General features: G+C 34.6%; 1 protein-coding gene across 1 annotated transcript in view; it reads right to left on the bottom strand.

The window, feature by feature from the left end:
* The window catches only part of fars2 (phenylalanyl-tRNA synthetase 2, mitochondrial), a 133,667-nt gene that overhangs the window by 44,913 nt on the left and 70,434 nt on the right, over positions 1 to 18,320 (bottom strand). The window contains exons 5-6 of the mRNA XM_059524267.1: positions 16,640 to 16,800; positions 10,564 to 10,715 (exon numbers count right to left, since the gene is read on the bottom strand). Coding sequence (XP_059380250.1) covers positions 10,564 to 10,715; positions 16,640 to 16,800 — 313 coding nt within the window. The remainder of the gene's footprint in view (positions 1 to 10,563; positions 10,716 to 16,639; positions 16,801 to 18,320) is intronic.

Below are 18,320 nucleotides of genomic sequence, written 5' to 3'. Positions count from 1 at the left end.
CCATCTATTTATTAATAATAATTATTAGCAATATATTTACCATATTTTATTATTTAAATAAACTTTAAAATGTTACATTTTGATTTAATATATTTATTCAACTTTACTGAGCAAGTTTATTAAGTCCTATCAACTAATAATAATAATAATAATGATAAAATACTTATATTTTCATATTTTCTGTAATAACATGTCTTCTATTCATTGAGGTTCTATCAATTAAGGCTTATCATTTATAATATATTTAATAAATATTTAATAATTTATATTAATTAAAAATAAAAACTAAATAAATGTTAAGTTTATCATGTGCCATCTTCGGCTCAGATTAATATAAACTACTCATCTTCTACGGGTATTGCATAGTCTCAGTCAGAAACAGTCATAGCCGGTAGTATAATATGTATGTAGATCAATTTGACCAATCAGCATCCAGGACCATAACTGTCTGCTTTGTGAGTCACATTATTGAAGATAAATGCTTTGTGAACGCTGTTTGATATAGACGATCTGTGCATGGACTATGTATAAAGCATCTACCCACAGTGGTGCAGCACACACATACTCTCCAAATGCTTCTCTAAAATGCTAATCTCAGCGTAGTGATGCAGCATGTGGTGTGATCCATGTCTTTTTTTTCATCACTGATTGCTCCATAAACATATCTGCAGTAAAGGGGCGTCTAATTAACCTCACAGCTGAGCGACCAGACCTCTTAAAGTCTTCGTCTCAGTAAGACTGCTGAGTAAAAGCTGACAAGCAGCAGTCAAAGTAAAGTGAGTCAGCCTGCGCTTCATTCATCTCTCCTGAGCATCAGTGTTCATAATGAGAACGCCCAGGCACTGCATTTATGAGGACTGAGGAGAATGAGTCAGGCCTTCACAAACAAAAACTGAGAGGAAATAATGGGTGGTAAAATGTGTATACTACAGAATAATGCCTGTCACTGGAAAAAATGTCAAGACATATACCGGACTCACCTATTAGGAGTTTTCTGATGGAGATTAGATTTGATTATGAGATTAGATTAGGTCTTCACTGGTCTCACCACCAAACGATACATTGCATATTAATAAAAGGAATCATTATTACAATGGATTGTCATAAAATCTTGTCACAGTTGCGTGAACTGACTCAAGTCCCTCACACTGGCCATCAGAGTATTTCTGGTTCAATCCAAATTTATATCTGGTCTGGTCTAATTACAAAAAACACTATAAATGCATTGCTTGCACAGCAGCATGACAGTTTAAATTATTATGCTATGCAAAAATAAAACTTGTCATTATTTAATAATTTCAGACTAAAGTTGTATGTGTCACGATCATTAGATGGATTGTCCATGAACTTCAGTAGAGGGCTCTCCACTCAGGACCATTCCACCCATCAACCACCAGATGTCACTTGGACACTAGCACCTCTCATACTGTTGAACCACACCCGAACTACATTCCCCATGAGTCACTGCATCACAATCACCTTGCCACACCTGCACCTCATTCATCAGTCAATTTTCTTGCCACACCTGCACCTCATTTACACACACATAAAAGCAGCACAATCACTTTCACTCACTGCGAAGTCTTGTTTAGCCTGTCTAGCATTTCCGAGCGTATTCCCTTGTGGTTGCTCTTCTCGTGTATTTTCTTGGATTGTTTAAACCGACTCTGATTCTCTGCTGCCTGCCCCGATCTCTGCTTGTTACCGTTAATGATTCTGAATGTCCCTAACACACCTGACGCCATTCCTGATTTCTGCCTGTATGACCATTCTCTTAATAAAATTCTGCACATGGATCCGAATGCCTCTGACTCCTTGTTACAGTATGACGCTATTCACAAAAAAATGGATGTTTAATTTTTGTAGACAATTAAAGAAAATTAGTAATTTAATTTTAATTTCATTTTCTAATTTGACTTAATGCCAATCACTAATTTTGAAAGATTTTCTTTAAAAAGTTCATTTTACTTAATATTACTCACTTCTAAACATTGTTTTGTTTAATTAACAATGCTGTTTTTATTGTAGTAAAATGGCATGATTTTGAGTAAACCTTTTTTTACTGAATTTTATATTTTGGTGAACTATTACTTACATCTTCATTACTCTTTAAAAGACTTTAGATCTACAGTGCTTCAAGAAATTATTCAACCCAACAGTTTAGTTTTATTGTATTATATTGCATATGTCTTATCTTATATTATCATCGTATTGTATCGTATCTTATCATCAAATCTTATCTTATTGTATCGTATCTTATCATCGTATCGTATCTTATCATATCTCCATTTTTAATTTTCCCCATTTATCAGATTCAACAAATCTGAATTCACCCTGGTTCGCCATTTTCCAGAACTCTAATATGCTTCATTTCAAGACATATCTTTATATTTTGAACACAACTACTCATACTTGACAGTAAAGTCACATTTAACACTGGTGAATTATCATCATTAGGAATCCATATGATCGGGAATAAAAAAGGGTAAAAACAAATCCCGATATGGTTTTGCAATCAGTTTGAGTTGGTCTCGTGGATTTACTTTGCTAACCAACAGAAATCCTCTCAGTTTGAAAGTGTCTTCTGCTTGAGCTATGCTTCATTCATCACTACAGTACTGACAATAGACTATGGACCTTTTGTTGCCTGTGAAATTTTGCTAATGCGATCCCACATCCCACATGATGATGTTGGGTGGGCTTTATCTGGTTGGTGTCAAAGACAGTGCTTTTGAGCTATAAAACTCAGCTGCAATAAAATTCTTCAGAAAGGTTTCAGATTTTGTCACAAGGCTTCTAGCAATCTCCAGGCATGACTTTCTCAGAAGTGTAATTCCCTCTGGTCACTGTCCCAAAGAGACTGAATCTGTGAAATACAGAGGAGTCTGTTGATGTCTGGAGAGTTTCTGCCATGTCAGCCTTCGCTCTACAACTCTTACTGGCCTCCTGGTGACTTCTTTGAGAAACGCTATTCTGGCTCAGTTATTCTAATTTAATAGGATGGTAGGGTCTGGTCTCATAGTGTCTGGGTCAAGAAGGTTTATAAAACCTGGAGAAACTGAATGAATATAAATGCTCTTTGGCATTCACATTCATTTTATTTTGGAGCTGTTTAGCTGGCTTCTGCCATTTTACTCCATGGAGCAAAATTTTGTTGTGTGACAAAAAAAAAAAAAAAAAATTAATTAGTGAGTCACTGCAAAATAATACCAGCAATGTATGAAAGTCCGTTTTTACCCGTAATTGTAATTCAACTTTATATTTCACAATTGGGATTTTAATTCTTGTAACTGACTTTATATCTCCCAACTGTGACTTTAAATCTTGCTAACTGCAACTTATTTATGTATTTATTTATTTTTTTTGTAATCAAATCTTATCTTATTGTATCGTATCTTATCATCGTATCGTATCTTATCATATCTCCATTTTTAATTTTCCCCATTTATCAGATTCAACAAATCTGAATTCACCCTGGTTCGCCATTTTCCAGAACTCTAATATGCTTCATTTCAAGACATATCTTTATATTTTGAACACAACTACTCATACTTGACAGTAAAGTCACATTTAACACTGGTGAATTATCATCATTAGGAATCCATATGATCGGGAATAAAAAAGGGTAAAAACAAATCCCGATATGGTTTTGCAATCAGTTTGAGTTGGTCTCGTGGATTTACTTTGCTAACCAACAGAAATCCTCTCAGTTTGAAAGTGTCTTCTGCTTGAGCTATGCTTCATTCATCACTACAGTACTGACAATAGACTATGGACCTTTTGTTGCCTGTGAAATTTTGCTAATGCGATCCCACATCCCACATGATGATGTTGGGTGGGCTTTATCTGGTTGGTGTCAAAGACAGTGCTTTTGAGCTATAAAACTCAGCTGCAATAAAATTCTTCAGAAAGGTTTCAGATTTTGTCACAAGGCTTCTAGCAATCTCCAGGCATGACTTTCTCAGAAGTGTAATTCTGGCTTTATATCTTTTAAAAGTTATTTTATAGGGGCCATGAACTGAGAAATCAAAATTTCTTGTAATTCATTTTATATCAAATAACCTAACTCTAACGTTATTACTTGTAACTGAGAGTTTAAATCTCAGATTTGTGACTATTTCTTGTAATTCCAGCTTTACTTATTTTAACTGTAATTTTAAATCTCACAATTTTGACTTTCTTGTAATTGCAATTTAATTTCTTGTAATTCTGGCTTTATATATTTTAACAGTTATTTTACTGTTATTTAAACTGCTGTTTAACGGTTTGTCTCAAAATTGTGACTACATTTCTTGTAATTCTTACTTTATACCTAAAGTGGTTTTGAATCTCAAAACTGTAACTTTATTTCTTGTAATTGTGACTTTAAATCTCAGAATTGTGACTGTTTCTTGTAATTGCAGCTTCTTCCTTGTAATTCTGGGTTTATATCTTACAACTATCTATATATTATCATTTATAAAAAATAAAAATAAAAATCACAGTCTTCTGTGATTATATATCTCACAATTATAATGTATTTATTTTCTTGTAATTCTGGCTTTAGATCTTTTAACTGTTATTTGATATCTAAAAATTGTGACTACATTTCTTGTAATTCTTACCTTATACCTTCTGTTGTTTTTTAATCTCATAACTATTTTTACTTATTATACAATTAAAAAAAAGACTTCTAACACTAGCTTGCTCTATTCTTTTTCTATTCTAATGGTTTTCTTTTTTATTTATTATATTATTTCAAAGCCCATGCTACGTGTACTGTGTTAAGCTAACTGAGACTTGTTATAGCACTTTTAAATATCATTGCTTTTTTTGTTGTTTTTGATTTCTTCCACTGTCCTCATCTGTAAGTCGCTTTGGATAAAAATGTAAATGTAAATGTAAAACTCTAAGTTTATTTCTTTTAATTTTGACTTTAAATTTCAGAATTCTGACTGTTTTTTGTAATTGCAACTTATTTGTAATAACTTTAAATATTTTTATCATTTGTTATTATTCATTAAGAAAAATGTCAGTCTTCTGTGACTATAAATCTCACAATTATGATGTTGTTTTTTGTAATTGTGACTTTAAATCTCCAGATTGTGACTTTATATTCCACAATTATAACTTTATTTCTTATAATTGTGGCTTAATAACATCCTGTTATATGTGACTTTAAATGTAAATCTATATTACATAAATGTAATATATAAATGTATATTACATTTATGTAATATAGATTTACTATAAAATCTATATTAGTAAACTATAAATGTAAATATATATTAATTAAAACTATATTAAAACTATAAATGTAAATCTATAAGATATGAAGATAAAATTAGATTTGTGACATGTAAAATGAAAATTATATCTCACACGTGTGAGATATAATTTTCATTTTACATGTCACAAATCTAATTTTATCTTCATATCTTTTCACTCTGAGGCACTCTACTCCACATTCCTGGTCTTGTGCAATGACTCATAAGTGTGGGGGAAAAAATTCCCTTTAAATGTGCTTTAACTTGAGAGCCGAATAAAATAATTAATGAGTGTTATTTTCTGAAGGCAGCATATATGCCTATATTCAATATTTAGTCAAATATGACTAAACATTTGACATCATCATCTCTTTTTCAGTACTGTTCACTCTATAGGTGTGATATATAAATGTGCCAGTATGTGTATGCATGAGCGTGAGCGTGATTGTGAAGTGTAATGTGATGCATAGCATCTTCCCCTGCGCAGTTTTGCATCGTCAACAACACCCCATTATTCATAAGGCTATAGTTGACGTTCTCTGAGCCATGGGCCATTAAATACACTGCGCTCTCTCTCTCTTTCTTTCTCTCTCTCACTCACACACACACAAACACACACACTCTTGTGTCTCCTTCGCTGTGGCTCAGTAATGGTGGCAGACATTAGCCTGCTGGCTTGCAGCACTTTCCGGAAGGATCCCCCCCGGGCTTCCGACAAAGAGGGCAGATTTTTAACAAGTCCGGATCTTCCAGCAGCCTGCTGATGAGGACAACCATTGCTAGCAGTACATCCCTTACTCCTATCACAGTCTCCCAACCTAACCGGCCGTGCTTAGCTGCAGTTGCAGTCATGTACGTTCAAACTTTTTGACACGTATCTTCTCTCTCTCCTTCACGCACTGTCACTCAGCCAGCAAATTTAAAACCTTTTTTCGAAACAATTGGATTCCATTATATCCATTATAAAAAAAGAGTGCAGCAAGAGTAGATGTTTTCTTCAAGAGTAGGTGTCTCTCAACCACATACCTTTTCTTTGTTTCTTTTTTTACACAAACAGCTTGACAGCTAAGCAAATGTTGATCACAGCATGACATAAATCCTGGTGATGCAGTTTTGTTTGCGATGCTTTCAATATATATAAATACATAAACATGAGGGCCTCAAAACACTTAGTCTTGTCATTGCAGCCGATGCTGATGTTCTCAAATATGATATTACTACAGATGGCATCACACATATCCCATAATCAAACCTCACAGTAACCCACCAACCAGCAGAAAATCGCACTATATCACGTCAGAAGAGCATAAATCAAGAGTGCTTTGACGAGCTCAGTCAAGCTAAATCTGGCAGTTCTTCGTCAGGTCTCCTGTCCACAGATGTCAGATTTATTGACAGCTCTGTCAACTTTCCAAATTAACTCTGCTCGTTTACCTCTGACAGCGTTACGGGCCGATAAATGCAGATTTGTGTTGGATTATAGTGCTCTTCGGGTAAGATTTGTTATTGATGTCAGACAAACAACTCCATGTTGAAAGAGAGCAAAGGAGAGAGAGAGAGATTTTTCCAGAAAATTTTTGAGTGAAAAATTCATTTGTGCATGATTTGTATTCTAAACTAAATAATAAAAAATGGTGTATAATTAAAAGAGAATGCACCAGAAGGATTTTCTCTGGTAGTCTAAGACGTTTGTACTGTATTGTTTCACCATTTCAAGATTTGCATTGACAACATGCATAAAAAGTTTCTGTCACGCCAATAATGACCACAGCCAAACTGAAAGAGACGAAAACATTTCTAAACTAAACATTTACATTGCTTCTATGCCCTCTCACAACTGTTCTATTGAAAATTTCCTGTGACATTTCAATTCTATATATATATTGCTGCACAGTTGGGAAAGACTATGATTTGAATGTCAGGTGCTACAAATCATCAGAAATGTTTATTGGTGGACAGCTTACTTGTAATACCTTGACATTTCTGAGGGATATTGACATCCATCATATAACGGATGGAAAAGTTCTGTGTGAATGTGTCATTTGGCCCTTTTTACATTCAGATGCCTTTTTCACTGCACGTAAGCTTCTAAAAATGTAACCTGCCTCTTCTCTAACTGTCTAAGTTAAAGCAATAAGATTGTATTTGTCCGTATTGGGTCAACTCAACCTCCAAAAAGTTGTTTCCATGAACATTTTTGGAAACAGAATAAATGATAGCATAAAACTTTCAAGCTGTCTCAACCCAAGAATGAGTGTCACAAATATATCTAAAATATGCCGCCATATCTCAGCTTGCTATGAATGACTTCCCACCTTTGAGTTTACATTTCAGTCGTTAAGGGAATTTGCAGTAAGGGATTCAGTACAACCAATAAATACTGTTAGGCAACAGATAGCATGTGCAATTTACCTACTGTCAGCAGATATAGCCGGCTGGGAAAGTTGACTGAGTTACAGTACAAATAATTGATGTGCTGATAAATGCATTGTACTGTTCAAAGGTGTACTGGTCTATTAATTGTTTTTGATCTTTTGGTTTCACTCTTGGCCCTGCCCCTTGACGGTAACAGGGTGGACATTTTTAAACTTCAAATTGCCATTACAAGTATTATTCTCAACGTGTGAAACTATTATTAAGTACTTTTTGGAAAGAGAATTTAATGCTGATATTTTGACTTTTTATTATCAGTTTATAACTTTTCAAAATTAGGGTTACAAGGTTGACGGAAACAGGTTGGACAGTTTTAAACTTTAAATTGATAATACAAGCCGCCTTCTCAAGGTGTGAAACTTTTTGTAATTTTATGTGCATTTTTGAAAAAATAATTTAATGCTTATATTTGAATGTTCAATTTTATACTGTCAACTACTTACTTTACAAAGTTATGATAACATGGATGGACAGCTTAAATGGACATTACAAATCTTATTCTCAAGGTGTGAAACTATTATTAAGTACTTTTTGGAAAGAGAATTTAATGCGTATATTTTATTGTTCAATTTGTTTGTTTATGGTAACAGGGTGGACAGTTTACATTTTAAGTGACCTGCAAGCCTTGTTCTCACAAAAATAAGGTTACAGCGTTGACAAGTAAGATTGTCGCCCACTGAGAATCAAAAAAAAAAAGATGACTGAATAGTCCTTGAAAACTTAACTTCCTGAATGATAATGATAAAAGCATAATGAAATTAGTTTTAATTAAAACGAGCATATTTGTTACTTATGCTGAGAGAAAGACAAATGCATCCATATAATAACAAATCTGACAAGTGTTTCGAAAACCCACATGAGGAATCTCTGATATTCGTTGTTTTGCAGAATGAGAAAATGCTCACATTTCCATGAGTCACATGTAAAAATCTAGTCATTTTTGAAGGAAACCCCTGCTGTGTTGTTGTCAAAACTGAAGCAGCGAGCACAAAGGAAAAAGCATTATGTTTCCGATGGCTCTTTAAGGGCACATCTAGAATCTTCCTCACCGAGCATGATGGGAGACTTGCTGCCAATCTCATCATATTACCAGCTCTCAAAACTGCCCGAGTCAGCAGTACCGCAGAGAAAACGAGAGAAAATGATTAGGATAATATTGCGAATGTGACATTTCCAACGGACAGAGATGGCTGGAGGCTAGATGAGCTGTGATTGGCTGTCCTCTCGCTGTAATAAGTGATTTGAAGTTGGAGAACAGGTTTAAAGTATTGACATCTCCCTCACCCTTTCTCTCTCTCTCTCACTCTCTCTCACTCTGGTTGTAGAAAGTATACAGGCATTGATGTAACTGCAGCAAAATGATCATAAAGAGGAAATTAGCTGCAGGACACACACACACACACACACACACAATACATTACAGCTACTTAGAAAAGTATTTCCGCAGTGGCAATACACTAACATTATGATGAATCACAAACTATTCTCGAAATGATTTAACTAATATATTTGTTTTTGAAGAAACGTATACACAAACAAAGGTCTGGATCGAATCGAATTAGAAAAAGAGCAGAACAAACACCAATCTCTTTCAATTTCTGGCTGCCATGTGGGCTATTACACCCTTGCAGCACCTCATGATGTCATCTTATTTATGGATGTCATTAGGGGAAGGGGTGGGGAAAGGTTGCTATTTAAAAGGTGAATGCTTGCGGCTTTTTTACGCACTGCAGGTCCTTGTTGTCTCATTTAACACACACACACATGCACTCTGTACAAGTAGAGCGGACTTGGGACAGTCGGACCATTGTGAACTTCTCATCTTCTTTAAAAAATAATTTAGGGTGAGGAAACAGGCAAAGGGCAACCCGAGCAGAGCCTCTGCAGTCCACAAGAACAGATCTGTTCAGGAAGAGCTGTGCCGTATGAACTGCATTCAGAGAAAATCACGTGGCTCCTTCTGTGGTTTGTGAACGGGCAACGGAAGAAAGAGATAATGAGTTTGAAGAGCCTGTCAAACACGGTCCAATATGAAATGGATACTAATGCTGCGGAATTCAAAACTGAGCCATTAGGCATCATTGACCCTCACCTCTTTTGACAACAGATAAACGCTGTGCTGCCAACGGCCCCGCGCAATAACATTAGCATCCTCTCCTGACAAATACAATTGAACAAATGAATGACGGAACACATGAATGAACCGACAGCTGCAATGAACGAACGAACGTATCTATCAATCAATCAACATCCATGAAAAATAATAGACTTTTGGATACATCAATTTGAATGCAATTCAAAAAATTTTACATTTATGATATTTTTGCAATCATTGTACACAAATTTTCAAATAAATAAATAAAAACTTCTTCACCTAGAAAAATGTTGTGATTATGTAAAAAATATATTCTCTGAAAGCACACCTAAATTTCACTTCTCAATTTAATTTATCTTTTTTTTTTAAGGGAAAAAAGAGCTAAAAGTACTGACTTAGAATAGGAACCTTTAGCACTGAACACATTTAATAAATAATTATCTGTATTTATTATCCTCATGCTTCTGGAGTGTCTATACACCAACCACAGCTATGTGATCACCTAAAAAAACTATTATTAAAATAATAATAAATAAATAAGTTACGTTATAACTCAAAACAAGATTCTGAGTAAAGATCACATAAACAAGATTTAATATAAACTCTGAAAACAAAACAGCGTGATACAGTACCTTGATTTTGTTCTCAAGTAATTATTATTTTTTATAGTTTTTAAATAAATAAAACATCAGTTGTTATTTAGTTTTTAGTCTTGTGCCACTGGAATGCTTGTTCGGTTATGTGTTTTGGCTTTAAGCATTTCTGTATCTGACATGTTGGATTTCTTACTTTGGATGTGTGAACTCGTCCACCAGCGTGACCTTCTCCACCAGGTCTCCTCCGATGCTGCGCACCAGGTCGTAGAAGTCGTTTTCTGTGTAACCTTCGGACGGCAGCCAAAAGGAGATGTCATTGAAGAGCGGTGGGTACTTACTGAGAGGCTGCGAAAAAGAGAGAGAAGAAATCCATTTAGGAAAACAATACATGCAAGGAATATATGCATCCATTCTTACTTGCATGTACTGCATTCAAAAACCTCACTATTTTCAGCACTCACACACACACACACACACACACACAGGAGGATGCTGGTGTGAGCGAGGCGTCTCTTCAGCCGGAGGTTAAATCTACAGTCACACCCTGAGGCCATCATACCTACAAGGGCTAGTATCCTTATAACAGCAGACATCTGAGCCGTGCTGGCTCACAGAAAACCTTGAACACTCATAAAACCCCAGCAGTTGTGTTCCACAAGATAAAGCTGTATGAAGGAGTGTGGTAAAAGATCTCAAACCAACCTCCTTTCTGCAGGTACATTTGTGTTTACATCATTATTATTCAGCAGTTCTGCTCCTCTGATCTGATTTGCAGAGCAGCGTTGCAAGAGTATGAAGCAAAAACGTACAATATGTACAGTATAAAAACATAATTTAACATTTGCATAGAGTAAAAACTAAGCTAGCAGTCTATTTTGCTGGCAAAAGTGGTATGCCAATTTAATATGCTGAAACTTAGCTATAGACAAACAAACAAAAAAAAAAACGATAATTTCACAATCTATATAACACAATTTTGTTTTTTCTGGGATGGAACTGTTCATGACACAACCGTTTTATAACTGCAGAAAGCCACTCAAAGCAGTGTGCCATATTGATTTTACAAGTTAAGGGGAATTTTCTTTCTTCTGTTGAAAAAGCATTTTAATCCAAGGTGGTTTGCTGCTCTTAGTAAGCCACCAAGCTGATTTTCACTGGTCAGGCTGGTCTGGTTTGCTGGTTTTAAAAGGATTTTGGGAACTTGTCAGCTGATCAGGGGTGTGTTTCCTGTAACGTCACAAGCACTGTAGGAGAACTTAACTCACTAGTCATAACTGAAACTCTAGTCGCTTCCATCATTTGAACCATGTTGGTTCAACAGTGCACAATTGCTGATATGTCATGCACGTCAAATAACTTCTGCTATTTAATGGGTTCAGGATCAAATTATTGCTGTGAATAATAAACACTGCATCTGAGGTTAAGGTTGCTATTTTCAAATCAATTGCTGAATATATATATATATATTAGGGATGGGACGATAACCGGTTTTATTGATAACCGTGATAAAATGTGCTGAAGGTTAATAATATCGTTTAAAAATGAATTATCATTAAAACCGTGTTTGTTTATCGCGGTTTTAATAACTCACTATTAAATCATGTCCAGCCAGCAACAGTCTGACGCAAGCGCAGCGCACAATGTTTTTTTTGTTTTTTTTCGAGAAGGAATGGCAAAAGTCAGTGACTTTTCTATGCTTTTCTATGCTTCTACACTTTTCATTGTAAGGAAGGAAATGCCACAGAATTTAATCTTTCTTTAAATTAAGTGCATAGAGTTGCTTGTTTTATTAGTTGTTTGTTGATTATTAAATATAAAACTTGCTGAAATGTTTTCAGTGTGAGCATCAACTATTTTTGAACACTTTCATCTCGTTTCAACAAAACCGTGATAATATTGATAATCGTGATAATTTTAGTCACTATAATCGTGATATTAAATTTTCATACCGTCCCATCCCTAATATATATATATATATATATATATATATATATATATATATATATATATATATATATATATATATATATACACAGTACAGACCAAAAGTTTGGAAACATTACTGTTTTTAATGTTTTTGAAAGAAGTTTCTTCTGCTCATCAAGCCTGCATTTATTTGATCAAAAATACAGAAAAAAATGTAATATTGTGATATATTATTACAATTTAAAATAATTGTTTTTAAATGTATTATACTTTAAATTATCATTTATTTCTGTGATGCAAAGCTGAATTTTTAGGATCATTATCACATGATCCTTTAGAAATCATTCTAATATGATGATTCATTATCAAAGTTGGAAACAGTTCTGCTGCTTAATATTTTTTCAGAAAATGTGATACTTTTTTAGGATACTTTGATGAATAAGTAAAAAAAAAAAAAAAAGGAAGCTATGTTTTTAAAATATAAACATTTTGTAATAACAATATTCACTACTGGTCAGTAATTTGGGGTCAGTCATTTTTTTTCTTCTTTTTAAATAAAATCAATACTTTTATTCAGCAAGGATGTGTTAAATTGATAGAAAGTGATAGTAGAGAAAATATATTATTAGAATATAGACTAACAAATTGAAACAATATGTCACGAAAATAAGCTTTTATTACAATCACTGTTCAAATGTTTTAACCACAAATTTGGATATAAACAATTAAATCCATTACATCATTTCAAGTTGGTATAAAAACTGCCTTGTGTGCAATTTAAATGCTTATGTACAACTCAGTATGTTGATTATTAAATAAATTTGATGAATATGTTGACTATTAAATAAGTTTTGTGTTTGGGCTAAATGAAAATTTTAATTTGGTTCAATCACTAATAGTTGGTTAATGATGCTTTTGGGCAAAGAATATGCCCTTAAAACTGTTGTCATATCTTAGTGCGCTTGACATGAATACATATGCACCATAGAAAACATGTTAAGATGCCATTAGTATTTGTGAGGTTATTAAAGTGAGGACAGTGTGCTTGCCTTATGCAAACCTGCACTGAGCTGCTTGTTTTTGGCTGAGTGTGAGTGAGTGTGTGTGTGTGTGTGTGTGTGTGTGTGTGTGTGTGTGTGTGAGTGTGTGTGTGTGTGTGTGTGTGTGTGTGAGTGTGTGTGTGTGTGTGTGTGTGTGTGTGTGTGTGTGTGTGAGTGTGTGTGTGTGTGTGTGTGTGTGTGTGTGTCACACAGCATGTCTTATTGTGTGCAGTGATTTATAGTGTGCACTTATGTGTATGTTGCGCATGGTGTTCTCACAGGACATGACAAAACACACAAGGGCGGATAAGAGCACTGACCCCACGGTCATACCTCATTACCAGCGCAGAGAGAGAGACAGACAGAGAGACTGTCATATATAACCCCAGCAGAGCATCAGGCAAACTGACAAGCAAATGTCTCTCTCTCTCTCTCTCTCTCTCTGAGTAATGGACAGTGGGCAGAGAGGGAGATGGGCTGAGAAATGACCTACAGCCAGAGAGCACAGGTAATCACTCACACACACATTCCCTGCAGGACGACCATCCAGCCTGCCTCATACCCCACACACACACACACACACACACACACACACACACACACACACACACACACACACACACACACACACACACACACACCTATAGGAGTACATGTTCAGTGTCAAACCTTTAATAGACCAAGGTCCCTCAACAATAAAGGCCATGTGAGACCTACAGAAGGTCACGTGTGATTGGTTTCAGGATTCATTGTACAGATTCCTTAAAAAATAAAAGCTATATTAAATTATGTTAATATGGGCTTCTGCATTTTTTTGTTGTTGTTGTTGTTTTTAGTGCTTTTGCTTATTGTTTGTGTTTTGACAAACCCCTGACATATTTACAGTAGATGTCACGAGACACTGGCTCAACCAATGGCATGAGTCGGGGGAGGGGCCGCATGTTTGTCTGACCAATAGCAGATCTGAAGTGTTGGGGAAACATGTTTATAACAAATAACATCATTTTTTGATGAAATTACACTTCATCTTTAATTAGATTTTTCTGGATCAGAAACTTTACTCTGCTGCATTTGAACCAGTTTTTATAGTTGCAATAACCCAGTCAGCACAAATACACTACTGTTCAAACCTTTTTTATACAAAATTTTTTTGTAAAGAATCTAATACTCTTTGGTCAGCAAGGACACATTAAATTGATCAGAAGTGACAGTAAAAACATTTATAACATTACAAAAGATTTTCTATTTCAAATAAATGCTGCTCTTTTGAACTTTTTATTCTTTAAAGTATCCAGAGAAATAAAATGCATCACAGTTTCCATAAAAATGCGAAGCAGCAGAAGGTTTTTTTTTTTTTTTTTCATAATAGCTAGAATTGTTTCTTGTGGATATCAGCATATTATAATGATTACTAAAGATCATGTGACACTGAAGACTGGAGGAATGATGCTGAAAATTCAGTTTGGATCACATGAATAAATTAAAGATTAAAATATATTCACATTCACCAAAAAAAAAAAAAAAAAAACCTGTTCTTTTAAACTGAAATAATATTTCACAATATTCACATTTGCACATGTGAATACCAAGATGCCTGACCATCTGGAAAACCTTGCAATCCAGGTTTAATGAGATTCTCATTTGTTTGCCACTCTATTATGTTCCTTTTACTTAGAAACAGCAATATTCCCAGCTCAGCGTCTAACTAGAAGGCTGCTTTTATTAGCTGCACCTCAGCGCTACAAAAACAAATCATTGTTGCATTGATTAAGACCTCAGTGAATTTAGGGACAGTATTTTCAGACAAGCTGTTTGGATTCAACTCGCAAAGCTGTGGTCGTCACGGTCTGTGCGCTCGCAGCTATGCTTATGACTGACTATTATGGGATAGCATAATGCGTGTGTTCATTTAACCCGCAGAATAATAGCAACAAGCAGGGAAAAAATGAGAGGAAGAGAGGAAAAGAATATGAATTTGACACATTGGCACTGCAAACCTTATTGACATCACAAGAGAAATGCACACTGGCAAACATACTGAACCTGGTTGAGATCTTAAGGCCTGTTCACATCAAGAAGTATAACTATTATAATATGCTGTGTACAGATTGGAAGTGATTCCAGCAATATCTTTCCTCTGTATTGTTACTGCTATAGCTGCGCTGTAGATTTCACTATTCTTATATGATTACAGTGAATATTTTGGAATTATTCAAAAATATATTTTTTATGCTCTCCAAGGCTGCATTTATTTGATCAAAATATGGTAAAAACAGTGATATTATGAAATATTATTACACTTCAAAATAACGGTTTTCTCTGTGAATCTCTGTTAAAGTGTAATTTATTCCTGTGATGCGCAGCTGAATTCCAGTCAGCATCATTCCTCCAGTCTTCAGTGTCACATGATCTTCAGAAATCAGTCTAATATGATGATTAATGTTACACCATGAAACTGCATATGAAAGTCATATTGCTTATTTATCATTAACAGTGCCCATGAAAAAAAAAAAGTACTTACAGTGTATAAAGATGCACGCATAATTGTGAGCTAACATAAACAGCTACCAAAAGTGAGTTGTCCAAAAGTATACACTGGATTAGTTTAGTCTTTTATGACGAGTCCTGCAATGTTCTGGAATGTTTTCAGAAAGCAGAACTTTACAGAATATTTAGAATGTACCCATCATTCCAAAAAAAAAAAAAAGAAAAAAGAAAAGAAAAAATGATAAATTAGTACAAAAGTGATCTGTACTAAAACCAATGTTTCATACTTATTGATAGAACACCAAAAATGATTGATGCTAATTGAAAATTAAGAGTTCAATAACAAATAGCACCACAGACTTACGGAGGATCCATAAACAAATGAAGTTGACTTCATTACCCCCAGATTTTGAATGGTAGTGTATGAAGGTTTCTACAAAATGACTAAAACAACACAACTGTTTTCAACAAAATAACAAGAAATCAAAGCAGCAAATACACATCATAGAATGGTTTCTGAAGGATTAACTCAACTTTGCTATCATGATTTCATTTTAAAATACATTCAGATACAAAACCGTCGTAAATTGTCGTAATATTTCATGATATTACTGTTTGGCACTATATTTTAGATTTTTGAATAAATGCAGCCTTGGCGAACAGCAGATATTTCTTTCAAAAAAAAAAAAAAAAAAAAAAAAAAACGTAATTATTCAAAAAACTTTTGACCACTAGTGTGGAATAATTATTGCAACCTTATAGTAACTGTGAAGGGCCCTCATGGTTCTTATTTTAGAGAAAGGCTGTAAATCTCACCTGGAAGATGACGGGCTGATAGATGTCAGACAGGCGGAACTGCTTCAGGAAGCGTTCATCCTCGCTCCAGAAAAGTCGGATATCAGGGATGCCGAACAGAACCATGGCCAGCCTCTCCAGCCCCAGACCAAACGCCCAGCCCATCTTATTCCCAGCACCAGCTGCAGAAGAACAGAACAACTGAGCGGCAAACTACTCATTTTCTTATTTGATTCTCAGAGTGTGACATTCTGTCATGAAAAGACAAATGTTTCAACGAGGATGAATGCAACTAGTCAAAACAAATCCACCACATCCTTCTGTTGTGTTGCAGCATGTAAATATAAACCCTTTAGGTCAACCTGAAAGCAAAACCCTACCTTTCAAATAACGTTTTTGATCGCATTGTGCATGATTCACCACTTCATGTCATTAAAAAAAAAAAAGATGTTAGTTACATAATCTTTAATGAAAACACAATAATTTGCTTCTCTATTTTAGCTCCTCTCCATTTTGATATGCTAAACTACTTTAAGCCAGTCAATAAATTCCCAAATATATTGTTTCTCACTGAATATTCAGTTTCGCTCATATGTTAAATGAATGAGGCATTACTTTAAAAAAATAAATTGTTTAATTGCAGTCACTTCTGCTGTACTTGTACTAAGTACTGTATAGACTATAGAACAATTATATACAAAGAAATAGTGCTAATGTTAAAATATATGGTTTTTAATTTAATACTTTGGTCGGTTCAGGAATATGTTAAGCAGCTTTGTATTATTTATTTGAAATAATTAAAAGAGCAGTTTAAAGTCTATCCTTGTTCAACTGGTTGAGGTTGATTTGGGATTCAGAAAGTATTTAGTAATAAGTAATGCAATTCCTTTTAGAGAAAGCAATTGGTACAGTAATACAATTACAATGGCGAAGACATCATTTATAACTAATAATTTATTACTTTTTTATTAATCTAACTCTGCTTTACATTTGTGCATTTAGCAATTTGTTGAGAAAAAATGTGTAATATACATTACCAGGTTTATGTGATTATTAATTGCAGATTACGAAGCAAGCAAGAGAAGAGGTGAAATGCAGAGATGGAAAGTTTTTTGAGGAATAATTAAATTGAGCATGAATCTTGTTGATTGGCAGTCAGCGACAGGTCTGTGTGGCTCTCGTGTGATCAGTGCTGGAAATATTGCCGCTATTTATGATGTGATTATAATCATTATGAATTTTTATTTGCTTTGTAACCCTGTTTGACCTATGGTGAGCGGAAGAGTAAACAAACAGAATTTTCTCCTCTTTTCGAAACTTTCACTCTCTCTTGCGCACGTCACAGTTTAACCCAGTGAGGCGTTCCTGCAGATGTGAGTGAAATGTGCTTTATATGTTAATGAAGGGAATGCTCAGGGGTCAAAGCGCTCAGACGGGACAGAAACCGGAATAAATCTAACCTCCACACGTACAAATCAATCAACTGTCTCTTCCTCTCTCAGGTGGAGACATTAGCGATTCCGATCTCTCACAAGACCGCCGAATTAAAATTTCGTTTCAAATACTCATTTCACCAATTGCAAAAAAATAATAATTTACATAAAAATGTTCGTTTTAATTGTCTCCAAGCCTGAATGAGTGGGAGCTTGAATTTGATTTAAATATATGATTTCTCTGAAGAAAATGAAAGCGGTGTTTGCCC

This window comes from Carassius carassius, chromosome 35 (genome assembly GCF_963082965.1).
Source record: "Carassius carassius chromosome 35, fCarCar2.1, whole genome shotgun sequence".
NCBI lineage: Eukaryota > Metazoa > Chordata > Actinopteri > Cypriniformes > Cyprinidae > Carassius > Carassius carassius.
This window is presented reverse-complemented; position numbering and strand designations above follow the sequence as displayed.